This window comes from Leucoraja erinacea, chromosome 9, assembly GCF_028641065.1.
Source record: "Leucoraja erinacea ecotype New England chromosome 9, Leri_hhj_1, whole genome shotgun sequence".
NCBI lineage: Eukaryota > Metazoa > Chordata > Chondrichthyes > Rajiformes > Rajidae > Leucoraja > Leucoraja erinaceus.
The window spans coordinates 57,371,102-57,390,663 of NC_073385.1; the positions used below are offsets into that span (position 1 = coordinate 57,371,102).

At 41.2% G+C, this 19,562-nt stretch overlaps 1 protein-coding gene across 2 annotated transcripts in view; it reads right to left on the reverse strand.

Annotated features, from left to right (window-relative positions):
- The window catches only part of rpap1 (RNA polymerase II associated protein 1), a 107,087-nt gene that overhangs the window by 6,064 nt on the left and 81,461 nt on the right, over positions 1 to 19,562 (reverse strand). For both annotated transcript variants that reach the window (XM_055640870.1, XM_055640869.1), the window contains exons 18-24: positions 17,614 to 17,723; positions 15,083 to 15,278; positions 12,083 to 12,229; positions 11,445 to 11,587; positions 10,440 to 11,229; positions 6,774 to 6,950; positions 91 to 147 (exon numbers count right to left, since the gene is read on the reverse strand). In XM_055640870.1, coding sequence (XP_055496845.1) covers positions 91 to 147; positions 6,774 to 6,950; positions 10,440 to 11,229; positions 11,445 to 11,587; positions 12,083 to 12,229; positions 15,083 to 15,278; positions 17,614 to 17,723 — 1,620 coding nt within the window. The remainder of the gene's footprint in view (positions 1 to 90; positions 148 to 6,773; positions 6,951 to 10,439; positions 11,230 to 11,444; positions 11,588 to 12,082; positions 12,230 to 15,082; positions 15,279 to 17,613; positions 17,724 to 19,562) is intronic.

Here is a 19,562-nt window from a genome sequence, read left to right on the forward strand (position 1 = left end):
TTTGGAACAGGCTTATACCTTTTAAGTAATTTAGCCGAAAGCATGCATTTTGAAGTTTACCATGGTTCAAATATTTTGCTGAATACCCACCACATCTGCTAACAAGTATGATTTTCGCAGCATACTCCTTCTGGCAGCATCAAACTCCTGCAAAACGACAAAACATCAAAGAAAAGGTGGGAACATTATTACGATACATTTTATGTTTTGATATAAAATGAAGCAACAGGTCTCCACTCAGAGTTGCATAGTGCTAACTACTTTCACTGTACCGACCCACAGAAGAGTTTGTCATATGGAATTAAACGGCTAGTTTAATCAGACTTTAATATTCCTTGTGAACTGGCTAAGCCGACTTAATTTTATATTCAGTTCCTATAATGTAGCCCAGTGGTGTGGGTAAGAGGTGGCAAATAATTGTATTGTAAAATGGATAACAATTCCAGTGCAGAGTTCTTGCATTATAAGCACATATGCTCTTGTTGGAGGGGCTAAACCGTAACCTATTACCATGTAGTGCACAATATCTCAGTGGATCAGAACTCCATTTCTAATAAATCCCACAAGAGAAACAACAAACCAGGCACTTTCCATACAATCCAATGGAAATTTAAGTTAACCAAACCAACTTTCTGGTTAGTCCCTTATTTAGGATATATTAACCATTTTGTGGTAAAAGTAATGGTTTGCCTACCATGCACAATTCAAAACAGGCATCTGGCCCAAAGAACAACTCCTTCCATTCCCTTTTCCCTTGTGCAGTTATCATTTCTCTCCATAGATATCCATGCAATTAACCTCAACCAATTATTGCAATAGTAAGTTTCATATCCTCGCCATTCTTTAAGTAGCTTTGTTTCTTCTAAATTCCTTTGTGTTTATCACAGGTTATTTCCAGTCCCAAACTCACCCACTTCTAGCAATTTCACCCAAGTGGAAATACATTTTCTCAGCTGATAATTTCAATCCTTGACCTATCTGTGATATCTCCTCAAACAAAGGTGTATGTTGCGAATTAAGGCAATTATAACAACCTCTAGTTATTTCCCTGCCAACACTGGCAATAATAACCTCAAAGCTAGTCAAAGCTCTGGAATGCTTTTCCTAAACTTTGCCACCTCTTTTAAGGTGCTGTTTTATATCCATCTCTTTGAGTAAGTAACTTTTACACTTTACCGCACTCAAGGCTCTTTATAAGAGATGAGGTTGTGGTACTTAAACCCCATTAAGTGCCCTCAATTTTTCAAGAACCTTATTTATTATATAACACATATATTTATAGTTGGGAATGGAAAATATTCTGCTTCAAGGATCCAATCAACGGCACTCTGCATAATGAAATCAAGCATCATTAGATGTAGGGAAAAACTCAACTGTCTCTGTTAATATATGTGAATTCCAAACGCAACTAAAGACTCTGGTGTACAGGTGTGACAATTCTCTAAGTCCATTGCCCTTTTAGCCTTCCTGAACAGTGTGGTCAATGAGGCCACACTTCGTTGTAACCTCAACCAGTTGAATTAAGACCTCACAAATGTATTTCATATTGTATGTCCAAAGCTACCATTGCTGCACTGTTTCTCACTGCCACATTCATGAAGTTGGGCCAATTTTTGATGAAGTTGAGCCATGAGACTGTGGCTATTGAGCTGAAGAATGGAGCGCAGGTGCATGGAACAATATCAGGAGTGGACGTCCGTATGAACACACACATGAAGGCCAGTGAAAAGGACACTGAAAAACCTGTACAGCTTGAGACCCTCAGTACTCGAGGAATCTAATTCCGTTACTTAGTTCTCCCACACAGCTTAGCATTCGACACATTCTTAGTGGATATATTAAGCTAAAAGTCAAGTCAAAAAAGGGAGAAGGAATTGCTGGTTGAGACTGGGCAAGAGTCTGAGGCAGAGGGAGAGCTGAACCTATGTTTTGATATCCTCATGGCAGATGCATTTGGTGTTTGTAAAAGTTTTGTTTACTCAAGAATTCTTGCATTATTTCTGTCTCTAATAAATTGGTTCACATCAAACAAAAAGCAAACATGATAGAAGATTTTCAACTACCAGTTCAAATCCAGTCATTGGAGGTGAAAAGCTGTTGCCAACCTAATATTCCAAAGTGTTTCACCTCAATAGGGTGGTCAGTGAATTCACTCATTTCTATGGTGCCAATGGTGGGGAAGTGAACATGGATCAAACAAGAAAGAACTGCACTTGTATCATGGTGATGCCAGAAACGAGAACAAGCATTTATACATCACCTTTCACAACTGAGGATGTCCAAATGAGCTTTCCAGCCAATGCAGTATTTTTGAAGTGCAATTGCTTTTATAATCTATGCAAATGCACCAGTTATTTTATGCACAGCAAGATCCACAGCTAAGTAATGAAACAATGGCCAAATAATCTATTTAATAGTGTGTGTAGAGGGACACATATTGTCCAAGGGACAGAATGAATTTTCATAACCAGTGTAAAACTTCAATTGAGAAATGCCGACATCTCAAACATTCACAGTTGCATCTCATATGTGCTCAATATTCTGGAGTACAAGACCCACATCTTTCTGATTCAGAAATAACACGTCTACTGATTGAAAATGGCATCACACTCCATCAACTCCACAAGATCAAATCTTTAAATGGCAGCCCTAGTTCCGCATGACCAAGCGTCAGGGAGGAATTAAAATGATCTGTTGACTATCAGGGAAATTGTAACTATTATTGTCCTTCACCAATGTCATGGTATGGTATGGCTAAAGTGCTTTTGATTCATTTCATTAAATTGTTTTTAAAGTGACAATCATAGGAAAAGACCCAGATCTCGTGGTGTAGTCATAATGTTGGAAAAGAAGAGGGATTCGTGCAAGGCAACTTGGATAGTTGCGGTTTGGTAAATGCCAAATTTTACTCCTGCACCCAAGAGATCGTGAGTACTAACTCTAAGCTATTTAAAAAGAATAGAGGATGAAAGGTGAAATCCTATCAAAGTAAACTTGTAGTAACAAAATGCATTATGAAGAATACATGCATTGAAAGAGAGTAGAAGAGGTGTTAAATCAGGATGATCTGACATGAAACTTGGATTACAAAATAGTTTTCATTAATATGACACTTTTAATCTAGTAAAATGTTTTGAAATGCATCCAAATCAGACAAACATCCTACACAAGGTCAGGGAAACTGATCATAGTACAGGTGATCAAAAACGTCATCAGAGGTAAAACTTAATGAGAGATTTGATCAAGATGGAGAGGGAATTCCAGAACTGAGGACCTAGATGGATGAGATTATAACTGGTAGAGATTATAACTGGTAGAGAACTTTATGCTTCCATATAATTTTAGACTGCACACACACACACCAGTGTTGCCCCAGATCCTTCAAAGATTAAAATCTAATCCCCAGGACAACCTTGTGAGTACCAGAAGAGAATTCATTGTCTCCATGTGTGGTTTTGTGTGATTTAAGGATGGTTGATTTAAGGATGGTTGCTACAGCAGCTCAAGTATTGCTCACATTGTTAGAAAGTGGTTCTGTTCCCCATTGATAAATGGAAATGTTGTACAAATAGCAAATAAATGTGGCATGTTTGTGATTCTTGAAAAATGTAAACAATAATGATAGTCTCTAGCGTAACTTCACCCAGATCACCAAAGCGATCTTACCCAGGCTAAAGCCTTCATATACATTAGCTGTGCCACCGTGCCTCTCAAATACTCAAAGTAGGCTTGCACACCAGTATTTATTGTATTTCTTTGCAGTTCTCGTTTGGACCATTGTGTCTGTGCCTGTTCTCCAAAGCATTTACATTAATTCCATTCCCCCACTTATTGCCAGCAATCTATTCCTTCTCACTAGCCCATCAACTCCATCACAATTCTCCTACTATGCACACACCATTCGGGTAAAGTAATCAACCAGCATCCTTTGGTATTTGGATGGAAATCACAGCACCTGAGGGAGATGCGGTTGAAGGAAAAGCAGCAGACTCCCTGCAGACAGCACTGGAGACAAGGAATGGACGCAGACCGCTGGACCCATGAGGCGGCATCACCCAGCTGCACCACTGTGAAGTTCAATGGCATCAACCTCTGCTGGTGCTGTGAGTCTCTAGCTATCAGCCACACACTGGTACCCTGCCCAACATTAATATTCGCTTACCATTTGCCATGCTTTGTCACGACCCACCTCTTTTCCAGCTTTCTCCCCACAATTACAATCAGTCTCAACAAGAGTTCCCACAGGAAATGAAACCTAACCATTCTCTCCACGGATGCTACCTGACCACTAAGTTACTCCAGCACTTTGTGTTTTGCTCAAGAGTCCAGCATCTGCAGTTCCATGCGGCTTCGTTAAGTCTCAGGTGGCTTTTGTCTCGCTCAAATATCAACTTCCTGCTCTCACATCAACAATCACACCCTGTCCTGAAGAGCACTTAGATTAAAATTAATTGAATCTCTCCATTCGCTCAATCTTCCCTATTGTCCTAACCCCCATCCATAACCACGGCACCTATCAAGATCTCTGCCTTTTTCCTTTTTTGCCTCCCCAGGCTTCCCCCCTCCCCCCCACACCCTGCTCTTATCTCTATTAGTACCATGCATCCTGCTGTCGAATTGCTAGCTATGGAGTTCCCCCCCATAAACCTTTCTACCTCTACTGTCCTCATTGTTGTGATATTACAATCTGCTCCTTTAACAAGAAATTTGACCACTGCCATGGGTATCTCTTTATGCTGCTTATCATCAAATCACACTGAGAAATGTTCATTGTTATTTTAGTCATTATAGTTGTTGTTGACTGGGAAAGATCATTTGTAATCCTCATATAATTTCATATTTGGACTCTCCATAACAAAATCAGACCCTAGTCATGCTACCAGTTCCACTGCTCGCATCCTTGTACCCCTCTTGTTATCACACCTTCCCCAGACAACAATTGGCCACATGGATTGCACCCCTCCTGAGGTCATCTTTTGTCGGCCTCGATTTGTTCTGGCCTTTGCTCACCTCCAGTCCCCCACACCCCTCCCCAACCTCTACTTTCAGTCTGAAGAAGGGTTCCAACCAAAAACATCACATATTATTTTCCTCCACAGATACTGCCTGACCTTGATGAGTTACTCCTGTATTTTGGTCTATATTCGGTATAAACCAGCATCTGCAGTTACTTCCTACTCATAATGTTACTAATTCAGTCCAAAATAGTTCAATTTTCAAGTCTTGATTTATTTCTTGGTATCTTCAGTATCATATCAAGGCCTGCTGAGCATGAGTTCAAAACAGGCCTATTGCTTCTACCTTTGAATAATTGAAGGAGATGCATCCCAGGATACAGCAAGAAGAACTAATCAGGCAGGCGTTTAAGTGCACATGTGCAATCAGGATTAGCTCTGACAGGTCCTTAGGGTGTTTATAAGCAATTGTCAATCGCATCCAAGTTCAGAACATCAGCTCCCTGTGTGGAGTGGAGAAATGACGGGCAAGCCTGCACTTGTAAGGCACCTCCCACAGGACATCACAAAGCCCTTCATATTGAATGAAAGTTTTGAAATGCAGTTATTATAGTCTTGTGAGAAACACTACAGATTATTTACATCAGGAAGATCTCACAAACAGCAATGTGACAATGACAACTTAATCTATTTCAGTGCTGTTAGTCAGTACCAGACATTGGTCTGAACAAGTAGGTCAAGGCGTTGGGGGTGGGGTGGGGATATGCAGAAAGAGTGTTGTGGCATAAGAATGACTTGATTTCCTTTTACAGTATGGTTGGGGGATCCTTCAACCTAAGAGAGTATGTGACACTTTAGAAACATGTCATACAAATAATAATATAAATGCAAATTATGTTTTCTTCCCGCTATCTTGTGAACAATTCTCCAACATGCCATTATCACCTATACAGTACATTTAGATAAAGCTATGTATTTATAACCAAAGGTGTGGGGAGAAATTAAAATTCCAACAAATGTTTTGGAAAAAATAGCTTTCAAATTTAGCTTCATGATGTCATTGCAACAAAAGTATGGCTTGGAAATTATTAGATTAAGACCATGGGGGTAATTGGTGTCGGAGTTGAGATGAGCACACTCTTCAGTGTTTTCTTTCTCCACCCGGTCTGGCCAAAGAGGCTCTATCCTGACATACTATAATGACTGTTACCTTACTCGTGTGCTGATCAACTTTTCCACCGTGAGAACACTTGGCTAAAGTAATAGTTGTTGTTGTATCTCAGGGTACAGCAACTTTGGCCAGGTTCACTCACAATTTTTTTTCCCTACAGCAATAATATTTTGCCAAGCACAAAGCTTCTGGGATTATGCATGTGCACATCAAAATTACAATCTCCTCGCTCTGAATGTTGCGAAGCATACTAATTGTAGGGTATATTATCTCCAATTCATTGTGGGGTAGAAATTTTCAAAGGGATATGCCATTCAGCCCTTGAATTGTCTGCATTCCAATTGGATCAGCTATTTCCCAACCTCATTTCCTGCTTAGTTTCAAATTCCTCAATACCCTTGATGAAGTATTTATACAGAATAGTCATTATAAATCGGAACCAGGATGATAGTATGAACTTTGCATGGTTTAGGTTAAGGGTTATGGAATTTAGGACAAGCTGAAGATTGCAGAGAAAGAGAAGCCTTGAGAACTCTAAGACAAAGTCAAGCACTCAACATGAAAGCGGCTGAAACAAATAATAATCTATCCTTTTCACATTTGTGCTAATGGCAAGGAATTTTTATCCAGAAAAAAAAAAATTGTACCTCATCAACAGCCTCCTGAGAGAAGATGAAGCTGTTGACTTGAGCAACAGCCACCACATAGAGCACAGGACACCAACTGAGGCGTAGGGTGCAGGTCACCAAGGTCTTGAAATACTGGCGCAGAAGATCCAATGAAGTCTCCATGGGTTGGGTGTAATGTTCCAAGGGGATCGGCAGCTGTTTCAAGACAGATAAGATTGCAAGGTGTGAAAACTCTGGCAGAATATTTTCATCCTCAGTGAATTTAAGAGTTTTTCCAATCACTTTAGATCTCAAGGACCTATCATGGTGCAGGCCAACCACAATTTTAAAATGTTCATGGTACTTTTCAACCCCTCCACATCCGTATCACCACAATCTCCATTCATTACTTTGTCCTTGTCAATTTTGGGTTTCTAGTGTAAGGCTGCCTATAATTGCCTCTTCAGTCCAACAGGCTACAGGTTCTGGAATTCTATTATTAATCCTCACCGTTTCTCCGTCTCTCACACCTCCTGCATTAATAGTAAAAATTGCCTCATTTTCAAGTATTTTATCAACTGACCTGGTACATTTCCACGTTGTTTGCTGTAAATTTTGTTGAATTACACTCCTGCGAAGGGCCTTGAGATATTTTATGCTTCAAAGGCATTATATAAATACATGTTGTTCTACCAATTTATATACAATCACACAATATAGGAAGAAGCTATTCATCCCATGGTGCCGGTGCTAAGTCTTTGAAGAAGCTCCAATTGTCTTTACCTCACTGTTCAATACTTCCCCTTCTAAACTCATAATTGATTCAGTTTTCAGTCATTTGTGGTTGTGGAATAATGTTGATTCAAGAGAACAGCTAGTCATTTGGTCAGATGGAAATCATAAGAGTAAACGTTGGTGGAATGAGTTTAAAGACTGCATAATTAAAGATGATTTTAAACAAAAAACAAGGAGCAATGACATTGCAATAATCGAGGGAGTTTTTAAATCTGTAAAACAATCAAATGTCAAAAATAATTTGGAAGGCTACGTCATAAAGTATTTGGAAGACTACGTCATGAGTATAGAAGCTGGGATGTAATGTTAAAATTGTACAAGGCATTGGTGAGACCAAATCTGGAGTATGGTGTACAATTTTGGTCGCCCAATTATAGGAAGGATGTCAACAAAATAGAGAGAGTACAGAGGAGATTTACTAGAATGTTGCCTGGGTTTCAACAACTAAGTTACAGAGATAGGTTGAATAAGTTAGGTCTTTATTTTCTGGAGCGCAGAAGGTTAAGGGGGGACTTGATAGAGGTCTTTAAAATGATGAGAGGGATAGACAGAGTTGATGTGGACAAGCTTTTCCCTTTGAGAATAGGGAAGATTCAAACAAGAGGACATGACTTCAGAATTAAGGGGCAGAAGTTTAGGGGTAATATGAGGGGAACTTCTTTACTCAGAGAGTGGTAGCGGTGTGGAATGAGCTTCCAGTGGAAGTGGTGGAGGCAGGTTCATTGGTATAATTTAAAAATAAATTGGATAGGCATATGGATGAGAAGGAAATGGAGGGTTATGGTATGAGTGCAGGCAGGTGGGACTAAGGGGAAAAAAAGTTGTTCGGCACGGACTTGTAGGGCCGAGATGGCCTGTTTCCGTGCTGTAATTGTTATATGGTTATATGGTTATAAAATGGATTTACCATAGTTTTCTGGAGCAGTATGCCATTGGGCCAAACAGGGAATTAGCTTTGTGGAGTTTAACACACAGAAAGAGATCCAATGTGAAAAATCATCAAAATGTGATCAATTGTGTGCAGAATTCAAGAGTGACAAAACATTCTTTAGATTACATTAATCCATTTCCTCAAGCAGACGGAGCAAGTTGACGAGACCAATAGATTTGCCATGATATAAATAAAAGTTTCATAATTGTGAAAGAATATTCATGCCATTAAGAAATACTAACTCCATGCAAAAAGCAATTCAATCCATACATTACAATGCGAAAGGTGCAGTCTGCACAGAATTACGCCGGAATGTCCATCCTTTCATTCCTCACTGTTGGAGAGGTCTGGCTTTTTCTTACTTCCAGTTCCCCCCCCCCCCCCCATACCTTCAGTCTGAAGAAGAGTCCCAACGCAAAACGTAACCCATCCTTTTTCTCCAGAGATGCTGCTTGACCCGTTGAGTTACTCCAGCACTTTGTGTCTATCTTTGGTATGCTCCAGCATTTGCAGTTCCTTTCTACACATAATTAAAATCTTGCTCCTCCCTCTGTCCTCACATCCCCTTATATGGCTCAGTATCAGTGATTTGATCATGGTTCGATGGAGTGCTTTTCTATGTTTTGCTACTTTAAGGGCACCATTCAAAGGGCTTCCTCTTCCAATCCTGAGACAAGTTCTGGATTGGACGAAGGCAAATAGAGCACCACCATTCAAGAAGGGAGGGAGATGAGGTAAACAGAGAATACTAAATCAGCTAACCTGTCGCAGTTATCAACAGAATGATAGAATTAAGGACATACCACCAGGGCATTGAGAAAACATGCGATTTAACCAGATCAATGTGGTTTTATGAAAGGGAAATCATGCCACAAGCAACTAGCAAGTATACAACCAGCAAGGTATATAAAGGGAAAACTTGGCTGTAATATATCTGGACTTTCGAAAGTACTTAATAAGATGTTTATACCTTTTGGTCTGTCAAGAGTTCCTAGTGTTTGGTAATATTTGTAAATATTAATATATTAGTATATAATATTTGTTTATGGTTGGTAAACAGACATAGAATAAATGAGTTTTTAATTATTTTTAGGTTTGCAAATTGCTACAAGCAGGGTGCCTCAAGGATTAGTCTCAGAATTTTAACAATTTATAATACATTTTAACAATGTAGATGACAGGGAGAAAGTTACCCTACCCAAGCGACCGGTGAGGAGGACACTAAAGGTTCTGCAACGAATATAGTGAACTGACTGAGAGAGGAAAAAAACGGGTAGATTACGTTTTTTTTTTAAGATGATCTTCCCTTTTGCAATTTTTTATGGTGATTTAAGTGACGAATAACACTTGGTATCAGAATGTTCTTTGGAGTAAGAAAGATATCAGTAAAAATACACACATACACACCAGTCCACTTTGCATCTGCCCCAGTCACCTCTGAATAACATTAAATGATGTGTTGTAGTGTCGTGCCCACAAGCATTCAGGATGAAGTTCTTCAAAATTATTTAACCTACATTCACAGCCAGCAAGTAGAATCATCTCTGTTTAGACTGCATTGGAGCTTCCTGGAGGATAGTGTCCCACCCACTAATCTGTGTTGGCAAATGAATCTAATCACTAATGATTACAACACAAGGTTAAGCCATCGTTGGTTATATCATCAACTGACACTACCAATTCTGGACGTCACTGAGGATCCAAAATGAAAGCAGAAATCGCTGGAAACACTCAGTAGGTCAGTTAGCATTTGTGGAAAGAAAATCTCTCTGGGACCCTTCTCTAGTTCTAATACAGGGACCCGGACCTGAAACGATAACACTCCTTCTCCTTCCACAGATGTTGCCTGACCTGCTGAGTGTTTCCAGCCTTTGTTTCAGATTTCCAGCTTCGGCATCATGGTGCATTTTCTTTTAGTAATGGCAAGTACTAGCTTGTCTAGGCTCCAGTATTTAAAGTGGTGCAAATGCATCGTATACCTGCTTCAGCGGCACTCCCAGTGCCCGCAACACGCTAACATGCTCCCCGAAGACAGCCTTGCGCAGTTGGGCATCAAACCTCCTCTGCAAGGGCAGCAGGAGAAAGCTGCCAAAAAGTTGGTCACCGAACGAGACGCTCTCGAACTGTTCCAGGAGGCTAATATACAGATCGTGAAAGGAGGCCAGTCCTGGGAGTGGGGTGCTGAGGTCCAGGGAGTCCATCCTCTTCTGCTGGCAGTAGATGGACAGGAGGGCAGACAGGTTGTCACGGATGGCTGGCTCCAGGAACAGGTTGTTGCCGGTGAGGAATACACAGGAGAGCCGTGCAAGCTTGGCAGCCAGGGGTAGGCCTTGCAGGAGTCCACCTCGCCACGTCTCCAGCAACAGCACCCACTGGAGACTGCTAGTCACCATTTCCACGAGGTTCTCGGGAAGAGAGTCCACCGTCCTGCCTTTCATTTCCTCCCTGCTCACCTGGTCGTACAAGTTGATCAGGGGCAGGAAGGCCCAATCAGCCGGCAGAAGTGGACCAGTCATTTCAGGGAGCAGCACAGATTGTGTCTGGTGGTTCTGGCCGGTGTAGAAGTTCTGGGACCGCAAGACGGAAGTTTGGAGGTGAGCAAAGTGAGCAAGGTAACGGGCACGGATGGTGGGGAGCTGGTTGAAGGCTGCACCCAGCAGTGTACCACGGGTCGGGTTTGCACAGGCTTTCTCTGCAGTGTCCCTGGTGGATCCCAGCTGGAGTTTGTACAAAAGGTCTTCTGCTTCAGGCCCACCGAATTTGCCTTCTCTGTGAACGTAGAAAATAAATTAGTTTAACCAAACCAAAATAAAGTATCATTGAATTGAAAAATCAAAGCCCACAAGCAGTCCCACTCTACATGCTAAGAACATTCACCAACTCCACTATCGTTGTCTGCAAGAGGAGGTTTTCATTGTGCAGCCCAGGTTTAGAAGCAAGTCAGTGAATAAAAATAATGAGTCTTTTTGCACTGGGTTACTTACGGTATCAACGCCCGATTAAAGGCCACCCTAGAGAGGAGATCACGGGCCAAGAACTCACTTCCTGGTAGCAGCAGGCTTAGCAACGCCAGCACAACGTGGTGATAGAGAGGAGCTTGCTGTGCAACTTGAGGGTTCAAAGCAACCTGAAATTGATTAAAAAAACATTAGATCTTTCTTCATTGAGGGATTCCGATTAATGCTATTGAAAGTGGGAAAAGGATGGGAAGGGGGGAGTGAATTGGAGCATTGGACACTTTGGGAAATGAAGGGGCATAAAAGTTGCGGTGAGTCTTGAAAGTCCATTAGGAAGCGAGTCTGGAAGAGGGAGGTGAGGGATAACAAGTTGAAAGGAGCAAGGGCAAAGTCGCACTCACTGAGATAGATTTATAGAGTGCAGCCTAGATTATCTGAAGAAGGGTCTCGACCCCAAACATCACCTATTCCTTCGCTCCATAGATGCTGCCTCATCCGCTGAGTTTCTCCAGCATTTGTGTCTACCAGCCTATATTATGGGGCCAGATCTCCATTTGAAATCAGGATCATCCGCTGTCAGGGAAATGAAACATAGTGCAGCCTAGAAATCCAGTGCCTGCAGTACTCATGAAGCAATGAAGCTCCTGCTGAAGAACACTACTTACAGTCTTGGATGCCAATTTGAGCACAAAGTGCTGGAAGTGGAACTCATGTCGTAGCAACCAAGCGGACTTGTGGTTTATTGGTGGCCTCCTCTTGCAACTGTGGACCAAGTAATCCCTCAGACCTTTACTGTGTAAAATGGTAGAGCACTGCAAACAAAGCAGGCAAAGAAAAAAGGTTAAAGAAAGTCCGGGTTAGGAACTGGTTAACAGGTCAATACTTATCGACAAGAAGGCATTCATGCCCTTGAGTCTACTCCATCATTCAATTGTATCTTAACCCCAAATGCATCCTAATCCCCAAGTGTCCTTGTTCTATTATTTTGCATTCCTCATTTAATTTTTGAGGATGGGAAAGGGAACATGAGGGCAGGATTAAGCCAGCACTGCCACTCAGTGAGATGGAGTGTGATCTGTGGGCTAACTCCAAATACTCATCTTTTCCCTGTAATCCCTTAATACCTTTGGTTAGCAAAACAACAAAATAAGGATGTTCAGAGAAGCAAGTGAAAGAAAATTGTCTGCAAACCAATATCAATTACCATATTGATCATGCTGGTGCACAGTAGGGAGATTTGTCAAGTGTTGTCTCTTGATCTGATTGCAAATAGTTGCATTCATTAATAAATTATTATCACTGATGAAGCATAGTAAATTTAGAACCAAACTTCACCGGAAGGTCAATAGATACAAAGAGTAGAAGGGCAAACTGTGAAAAATCTGGGTGTGCAGGGCTATGGGGACTCTGGGCCTGGTCAACACTCAACAATGGTGGGCCCATGCACCCCTTTTTAGTTCTTTGGCATGGCAGGTAAATACAAGGCACACCTGAAGCCATAGTTTGTTGTGATTGAAAGTGGTATTCCAAGGGATAAGTTGGCAGTATTTTCCTGTTGACATTTTTTTAAGTTGTTGCCACATCTCAAGGCCAAAGGGCAGAAACTCAAATACAAATTGAAAATTCTGGAACAGCTCAGCAGATCTAGTAGCATCAGTGGAAAGTTAAGAAAAGTCAATGTGTCAGTTTGAATACCCTTCCTCAAGCTGTAATGTTAACTCTGTTTTTTCTCTCTCCACAGATACTGCCTGACCTGCTGAGTGTTTCAGCATTTTCTGTTCTTGTTTCAGATTTCCAGCAAAAAAAGTTTGTGATTGCCCAACAGACAATGCACACTTGTTTCCTTGTGAACATACTCCCAGTGTAATCCTGGAGAGAAAGCTTCCATTCACCTTGTATCACCAGAGGTTATATTGATTTCTCTCCTAAATGGTACAGGGGGGGTTAAGCTGCCACCCTTGTGCTTTTACTTGGTGCCTGTAATCACTAAATTGGCCATTCTAAGGTCTTGCAGGGCAGAATGAATCGCTTGGGAGAATTCAATACAGCTTTTTACTTGATTAAAAAGAAGAGTGCTGGAGGAACCAAATGCCTATTGCAATCACTTCCCTTCTCCAGTGTATACAGAACAATGGTACAGTCACGCCTTTACCTGTGATGAAAGCAGGTATTACAACCACTTTGATGAGGATACAATGGGGCCTTCATAGCACCAATAACTTGCAATTGCATAGCGCCTTTGAGATATTAAAGCATCTCAAGAGAAACCTTTGAACCCCAAGGGGGTCCTTTTGTTTAAACCAGCATCTGCAATTCCTTGTTGCTACCAAGGGAAACAGAAGGGGTTATTAATGAAAATTTGACATCAAATCCAATAAGATAATATTCGGACAGCTTGAGCCAAAGCGATTTTAAGGTACATTTCAGTGGAAGAACTAGAAAGATGAAATAGTTTAGGGGGTATATCTTTTAGTTTGGGAAGTAGCTGAAGATACAGCTGTCAGATTGAATCAATAACGTGTGGTATTATAGTTTACTGGGAGCCATAAAATCACAGATGCCAAGAAAGACGAGCCCACAGAAGGCCCTACACCCATCGTGTCCGCACCGACCATAAATCACCTGTACACCAGTTCTATCCTATACATAAGGGACAATTCACGGAAACAATGCGCAAACTCCGTCAGGAGAACAACTGAGGTCAGGATCAAACCCGGGTTTCTGGCACTGTAAGGCTACAACTCTACTGCTGCACCACTGTGGCACCCATTTTATAATCAGGCCTTTGCTGAAGGGAGGCAACATAAGTCAACAGGCATATAAAGGTGAAAGGAAATGGGACATGGTGCAAACTTTCCACAGAGACTGTTGGCGTCATTCAGACTAAACGCCTTTATCTAATAGTGTCTTAAAGCACAGAAGGAGACCATTCAGTCCACCAAGTCCATGCCAGCTTTCAGGGCATTCCATCCATCTCATTCCCCCCTCTTTCACAAGCCTATCGCTCCCTCCTGATTCTTCAGTCTATCACTCAGCAACACTCGGGGAAATCTATGGTGGTCAAATAACCTCCCAATCCCACCTTCCCAATCGCAAATGTCTTTGAGAAGTGGGAGAAAGCCCATGCAGTCAAGGGGAGAACATGCAAACATGCATGTCCCCATTCACTCATCCCATCTGCAATCAGACAGCAGAACGTCCAAGGTTCAAATCTCTTGGTGACAAACCCTTTCAGTCATGAGAGCGGGCACTAGGTGACGGTGCAGGAACAGTTTAACATCTCAAACCCCGGGTAAGGTCTGAAAGTCTCTGTTTTCTCCAGAGAAAAGATAGCTCCATAAAACCTATCCTGTCCATTTGCTAGGGACTTAAATAATTCTTTGTACGGGAAAGCGTATTGCAGATGCTGATTTATAATGAAGATAGACACAAAAAGATGGAGTAACTCAGCGGGTCAGGCAATATCTCTGGAGAAAAGGAATAGGTAGTTTCGGGTCGGGACCCTTCTTCAGATTGAGGAAAGGTTCCGACCCGAAACGTCACCTATTCCTTTTCTCCAGAGATGCTGCCTGACCCGCTGAGTTAATCCAGCATTTTGTGTCTTTCTTAAATAATTATTTGTTCTCTGAAGACAGTCACACCAAACTCTTGCAAAAATGCCTCACCTTCTCTGCTAACCCTTTGTGCATATCACAGATGGTGTCCAGTAAATAAACCAATGCAGTCAGGAAGGCAAAAGGGGATTTGGACCCCGTCAGGCTGAGGGGAGGCACTTCTCCAACAAAGCCCAGAGAGACCAGGCAGCGGGGTGTCTCAGGACCTAGACAGCAGGACTTGGGGTTGCACAAGGCTGAGAAAGACCTGAGGAAAGATCACAGCACAAAAAGATATTAAAGAATCCTGCATGTGACCTTTGTTAGTGTCGGCAGCCATCGCATACGAGCAACCACACAATCTGCTGGCAAAGGTAAACCAAGATTCAGCCACCATCACAGCTATTGAGAAATGAAGCCTTTTCATCCACCTGCTTTGCTGCTGAGGTCTTGGAGTTGGATCACTGTTTGGTAGTTTTCTACTTTGTCCCTACAGTCACGGATGATCCTTCCAGGAGTGCCAGACTGCAGGCAGCTCTGCATTCATTGCTGCAATAGAAGTTCTCTACCACGTAAAGTTTTTAATTCTTCGAGAAATAAGGACATATGATCATATTCCAACTGCACAAGCCTGACATCAATCAGTTACAAGATGGAGTTACTCAATAAAAACATACTGTACATTCACGATTGCCCTTAACTCCCCCAAAACATCCTAGTCACTCCTTGGGTCATGAAGTTAAACCAGGAGATGATGGAGAGGACCTTATCTGAGCATTCTGCACAAGTTAACTTGAAGCCTGAATGCTCGACCAGCTGCAACAAAGGATGACTACTTTGAGAAGGTTCCTTTTGGAGACAGCAATGTCCAATAAACACACGTAGAAGTTTTCTTTAGAGCGGTCTGGAGCTGTTCTGCAAACAGTTTTCCTCAACCTTTTGTTATGAATGGTAAATGTCCTCCAAGGGTTAGGAACATATGACATTTCGTTTTTTAGCTTTTTTTAAAGTTTTAGAGATACAGCGTGGAAACAGGTCCTTCGGCCCACCGAGTCCACACCTGACCAGCGATCCCCGCACATTAACACTACCCTACACACACTGGGGACAATTTTGCATTCATACCAAGCCAATAAACTTAGAAACCTGTACGTCTTTGGAGTGTGGGAGGAAACCAAAGATCTCGGAGAAAACCCACGTGGTCACGGGGAGAACATACAAACTCCGTAGAGACAAGCATCCTTAGTCGGGATCGAACACAGGTCTCTGATGCTGTAAGGCAGTAGCTCTACCGCTACGCCACCGTGCCACCCTTATGTCCAACCCGTACATATAAATCAGGATTGGGTGACTGGTGTGATGGATCTGCAGCTGTTAAGTAGCTGCAGGTTTCATGGTTCTTAGCAAGATCTGTATGGCTGAGTGAAACAACCTGGTTCAACTCAATGTTTCCCTCAGTTGGCCTATCTTTTTATGAATCTTGTTTGTCATGGAGTTTTAGATCAAAAAGTTCTTAAAAACAACAGATACTTTGATAATACAGCACAATGCCCCTAGAATATCATCTAAATAGACCATGTGAGGGACCTCTCAGCCAGCCATGAATCCTACAAGAGATGTACATTGTTCCACTGACTAATTCCTCCTAATAGATAAACCAGACCAATTCTTAACGAGTTGGTCCTCATTTATTGACTTCGTGGATGCATGTGGTGCAACAAAATCGTAAAAACCAACTGTTTCAGGTCTGGGTGAAAGATGGTCAAGAATATAAATACTCATCTCCTATCTCCTATTTTCTACTATTTGCTATTTTCTATTTTTTCTTTCTTTCTTTTTTCTTTTTTACTTTTCTCCCTCACTCTCTCTTTCTCTTCGTGTTTTTTGTCTTTCTTTATACACACTACACGTTTTTCTACTCTCTATTATCTAGTCTCTTTTTCTCTCTCTCATTTCTACAAAAAAAAAAAAAAATGAAGTTGTACATATAATGTAACTTGCCAACATATATTTGGCACCTGAAAAAAGGTACCACTGTATTGTACTTACTTCTAATAAATAAATAAATAAATAAATAAATAAATAAATAAATAAATAGATAAATAAATAGATAGATAGATAGATAAAATGAAATAGATAAAGATAGATAGATGGATAGATAGAGAGACTGGATAGATACTTTTTGAGATGGATAGATAGAGACAAATAGAATAGACCTAGAGATACGAATCTTGATGAAAGCAAAGATTAGATAGATAGATAGAAGATAGATAGATGTAGCTGATAGATAGATAGATAGATAGATAGATAGATAGATAGATAGATAGATAGATATAGAAAAATGAAGTAAAATAAATTTGTTCCACTGACGCAGTACAGCTCATGGATAAAATAAGCTATTGGCTGCAGACTGCAGATTAATACTACTTTTTGAGATGCATCACAAATGCTGACAGATATATGATGAACACCCAAGGACAAAAGCCACTGAATGAAATATTTTACCTCAGAAACCGCTGAGTTACGAATCTTGCATGAAATTGCAAAGACAATTACTGTTCTTCTATACATACGGTTCATAGTTCCAGTAAACAGAAGCTTACCCGAGGTCCTCAAACATCTTCTCTAATGTAGGCTGATTAAGCAGCGGGAACAAGAACTCCAAGCAGAATTGCTCCAATTCTTCTAAGCACTCAATAGGTCTATATGAAGGCTGCAGCAAAGTCAAAGAGAGTTAGTTTTAGATGGATGTGGTCAAAGCAACTGACTGTGTGCCAGAGTGACACACAGGGACAGGTAATATAGCTCACTATGTAAAAGACCCAAAAACAAAGGCTTGATAGTTATAGTAGTTTAAAAATCACTCTCAACCCGCGACCTCTCGCAGCCCCAGGTTTTATAAAGCAAACAATTAAAGGTATGTACCTTATTTTTACATTAAATGGGGGCTTCTTAAGAACCCTGTAATTAAAGTTTTCTATAGAGAGTAGTTCATTTTGTGCTCTTTATATCCTGCAGTATTTTCTGGGCACTTGAGGGCACAAATCCAGCGCACCAGATTTAAATTGACTTTAATTTACAGCAATTGAACACTAAATTCCTTCCATTTGGCCTATAAATTGATGTGAGATTTAAAAAATCATGTTTTATTGTGAATTATTTGTGAATATTATTTGGACACTTGGGCTATTTAAAAATGTTAATCATTTATTAAGAAATGGTGCTCAATCTGACTAGTAATTGAAGTTTGAAATTAGTACTGGGTAACTAATTATAGAGTTTGTACGTTTGCGTGGGAAAAATTTTTCTCTCTTGAGCTCCGGTTTTCCTCCTAATTTCCATGGCCATAACTCCATGAAAGATGTACAGGTTTGTGGGTTAATTGGCTTGGTAAAATTGTAAATGGCCCTTGATGTGTGAAGGAGATTGTTAGTGTGCGGGGATCGCTGATGTCATGTGTCGCCTGGACAAGTCGGTTGGCCGAAAAGGGCCTGATTTTCCGCTAAGATGGCTGTATAGCTTATATATAAAACTATGCAACAAAGAGACATTTAGAAGCTAAATTCAGAAAATGCTCAGGAAACACTCAGTTGGTCACATCTGTAGAAGGAGAAAAAGAGTTAAGGGACCAAGTCAAAGACCCTTTGCCAGAAACTGAAAGAAGAAAAAACAAGTATGTTTCCAGTTGCAGAAAGGGAGTAGGCAGAGGGATGGCAAGGGAAATAGAGGCCATCAGTGATAGGTGAGGCCATGGGGATAAGCCACAGATAAAATCGCCTGGTTGATAGATTGATTGAATTGTTTGAAAGATACAGCATAGAAACAGGCCCTTCAGCCCACCGAGTCCATGCTGACCGTTCACACTCGTTCCGTTATTCCAGGTTTGCATCCACTCCCTACACACAAGGGGCAATTTACGGAGGCCAATTAACTTACAAACCCACACGTCTTTGAGATGTTGGAGGAAACAAAAGTGAACCCATGAGGTCAGGACCAAACCCAGGTCTCTGGCACTTTCAGGCAGTGGCTCTACCAGCTACACCTGGCATTGATAGAAACCTTCAGAACATCTCAATGTGCAACTAGCTGAAGACTGCAAAATCCAACAAAACAATCGCTCTGGGATCTGGAACATTATTAAGAATATTATTCTGGAATTTAACACAGACAAGTGCAAAGTGATGTATCTTGTGAAGATAGAAACATAGAAAATAGGTGCTGGAGTAGGCCATTCAGCCCTTCAAGTCAGCACCGCCATTCAATATGATCATGGCTGATCATCCAAAATCAGTACCCCGTTCCGGCTTTTTCCCCATAAACCTTTGATTCCGTTAACCCGAAGAGCTAAATCTAACTATCTCTTGAAAACATCCAGTGAATTGGCCTCCACTGCCGCCTGTGGCAGAGAATTCCACAGAATCACAACTCTCTGGGTGAAAACGTTTTTCCTCATCTCAGTCCTAAATGGCCTACCCCTTATTCTTAAACTGTGACCCCCTGGTTCTGGACTCCCCCAACATCGGGAACATTTTTCCTGCATCTACCCTGTCCA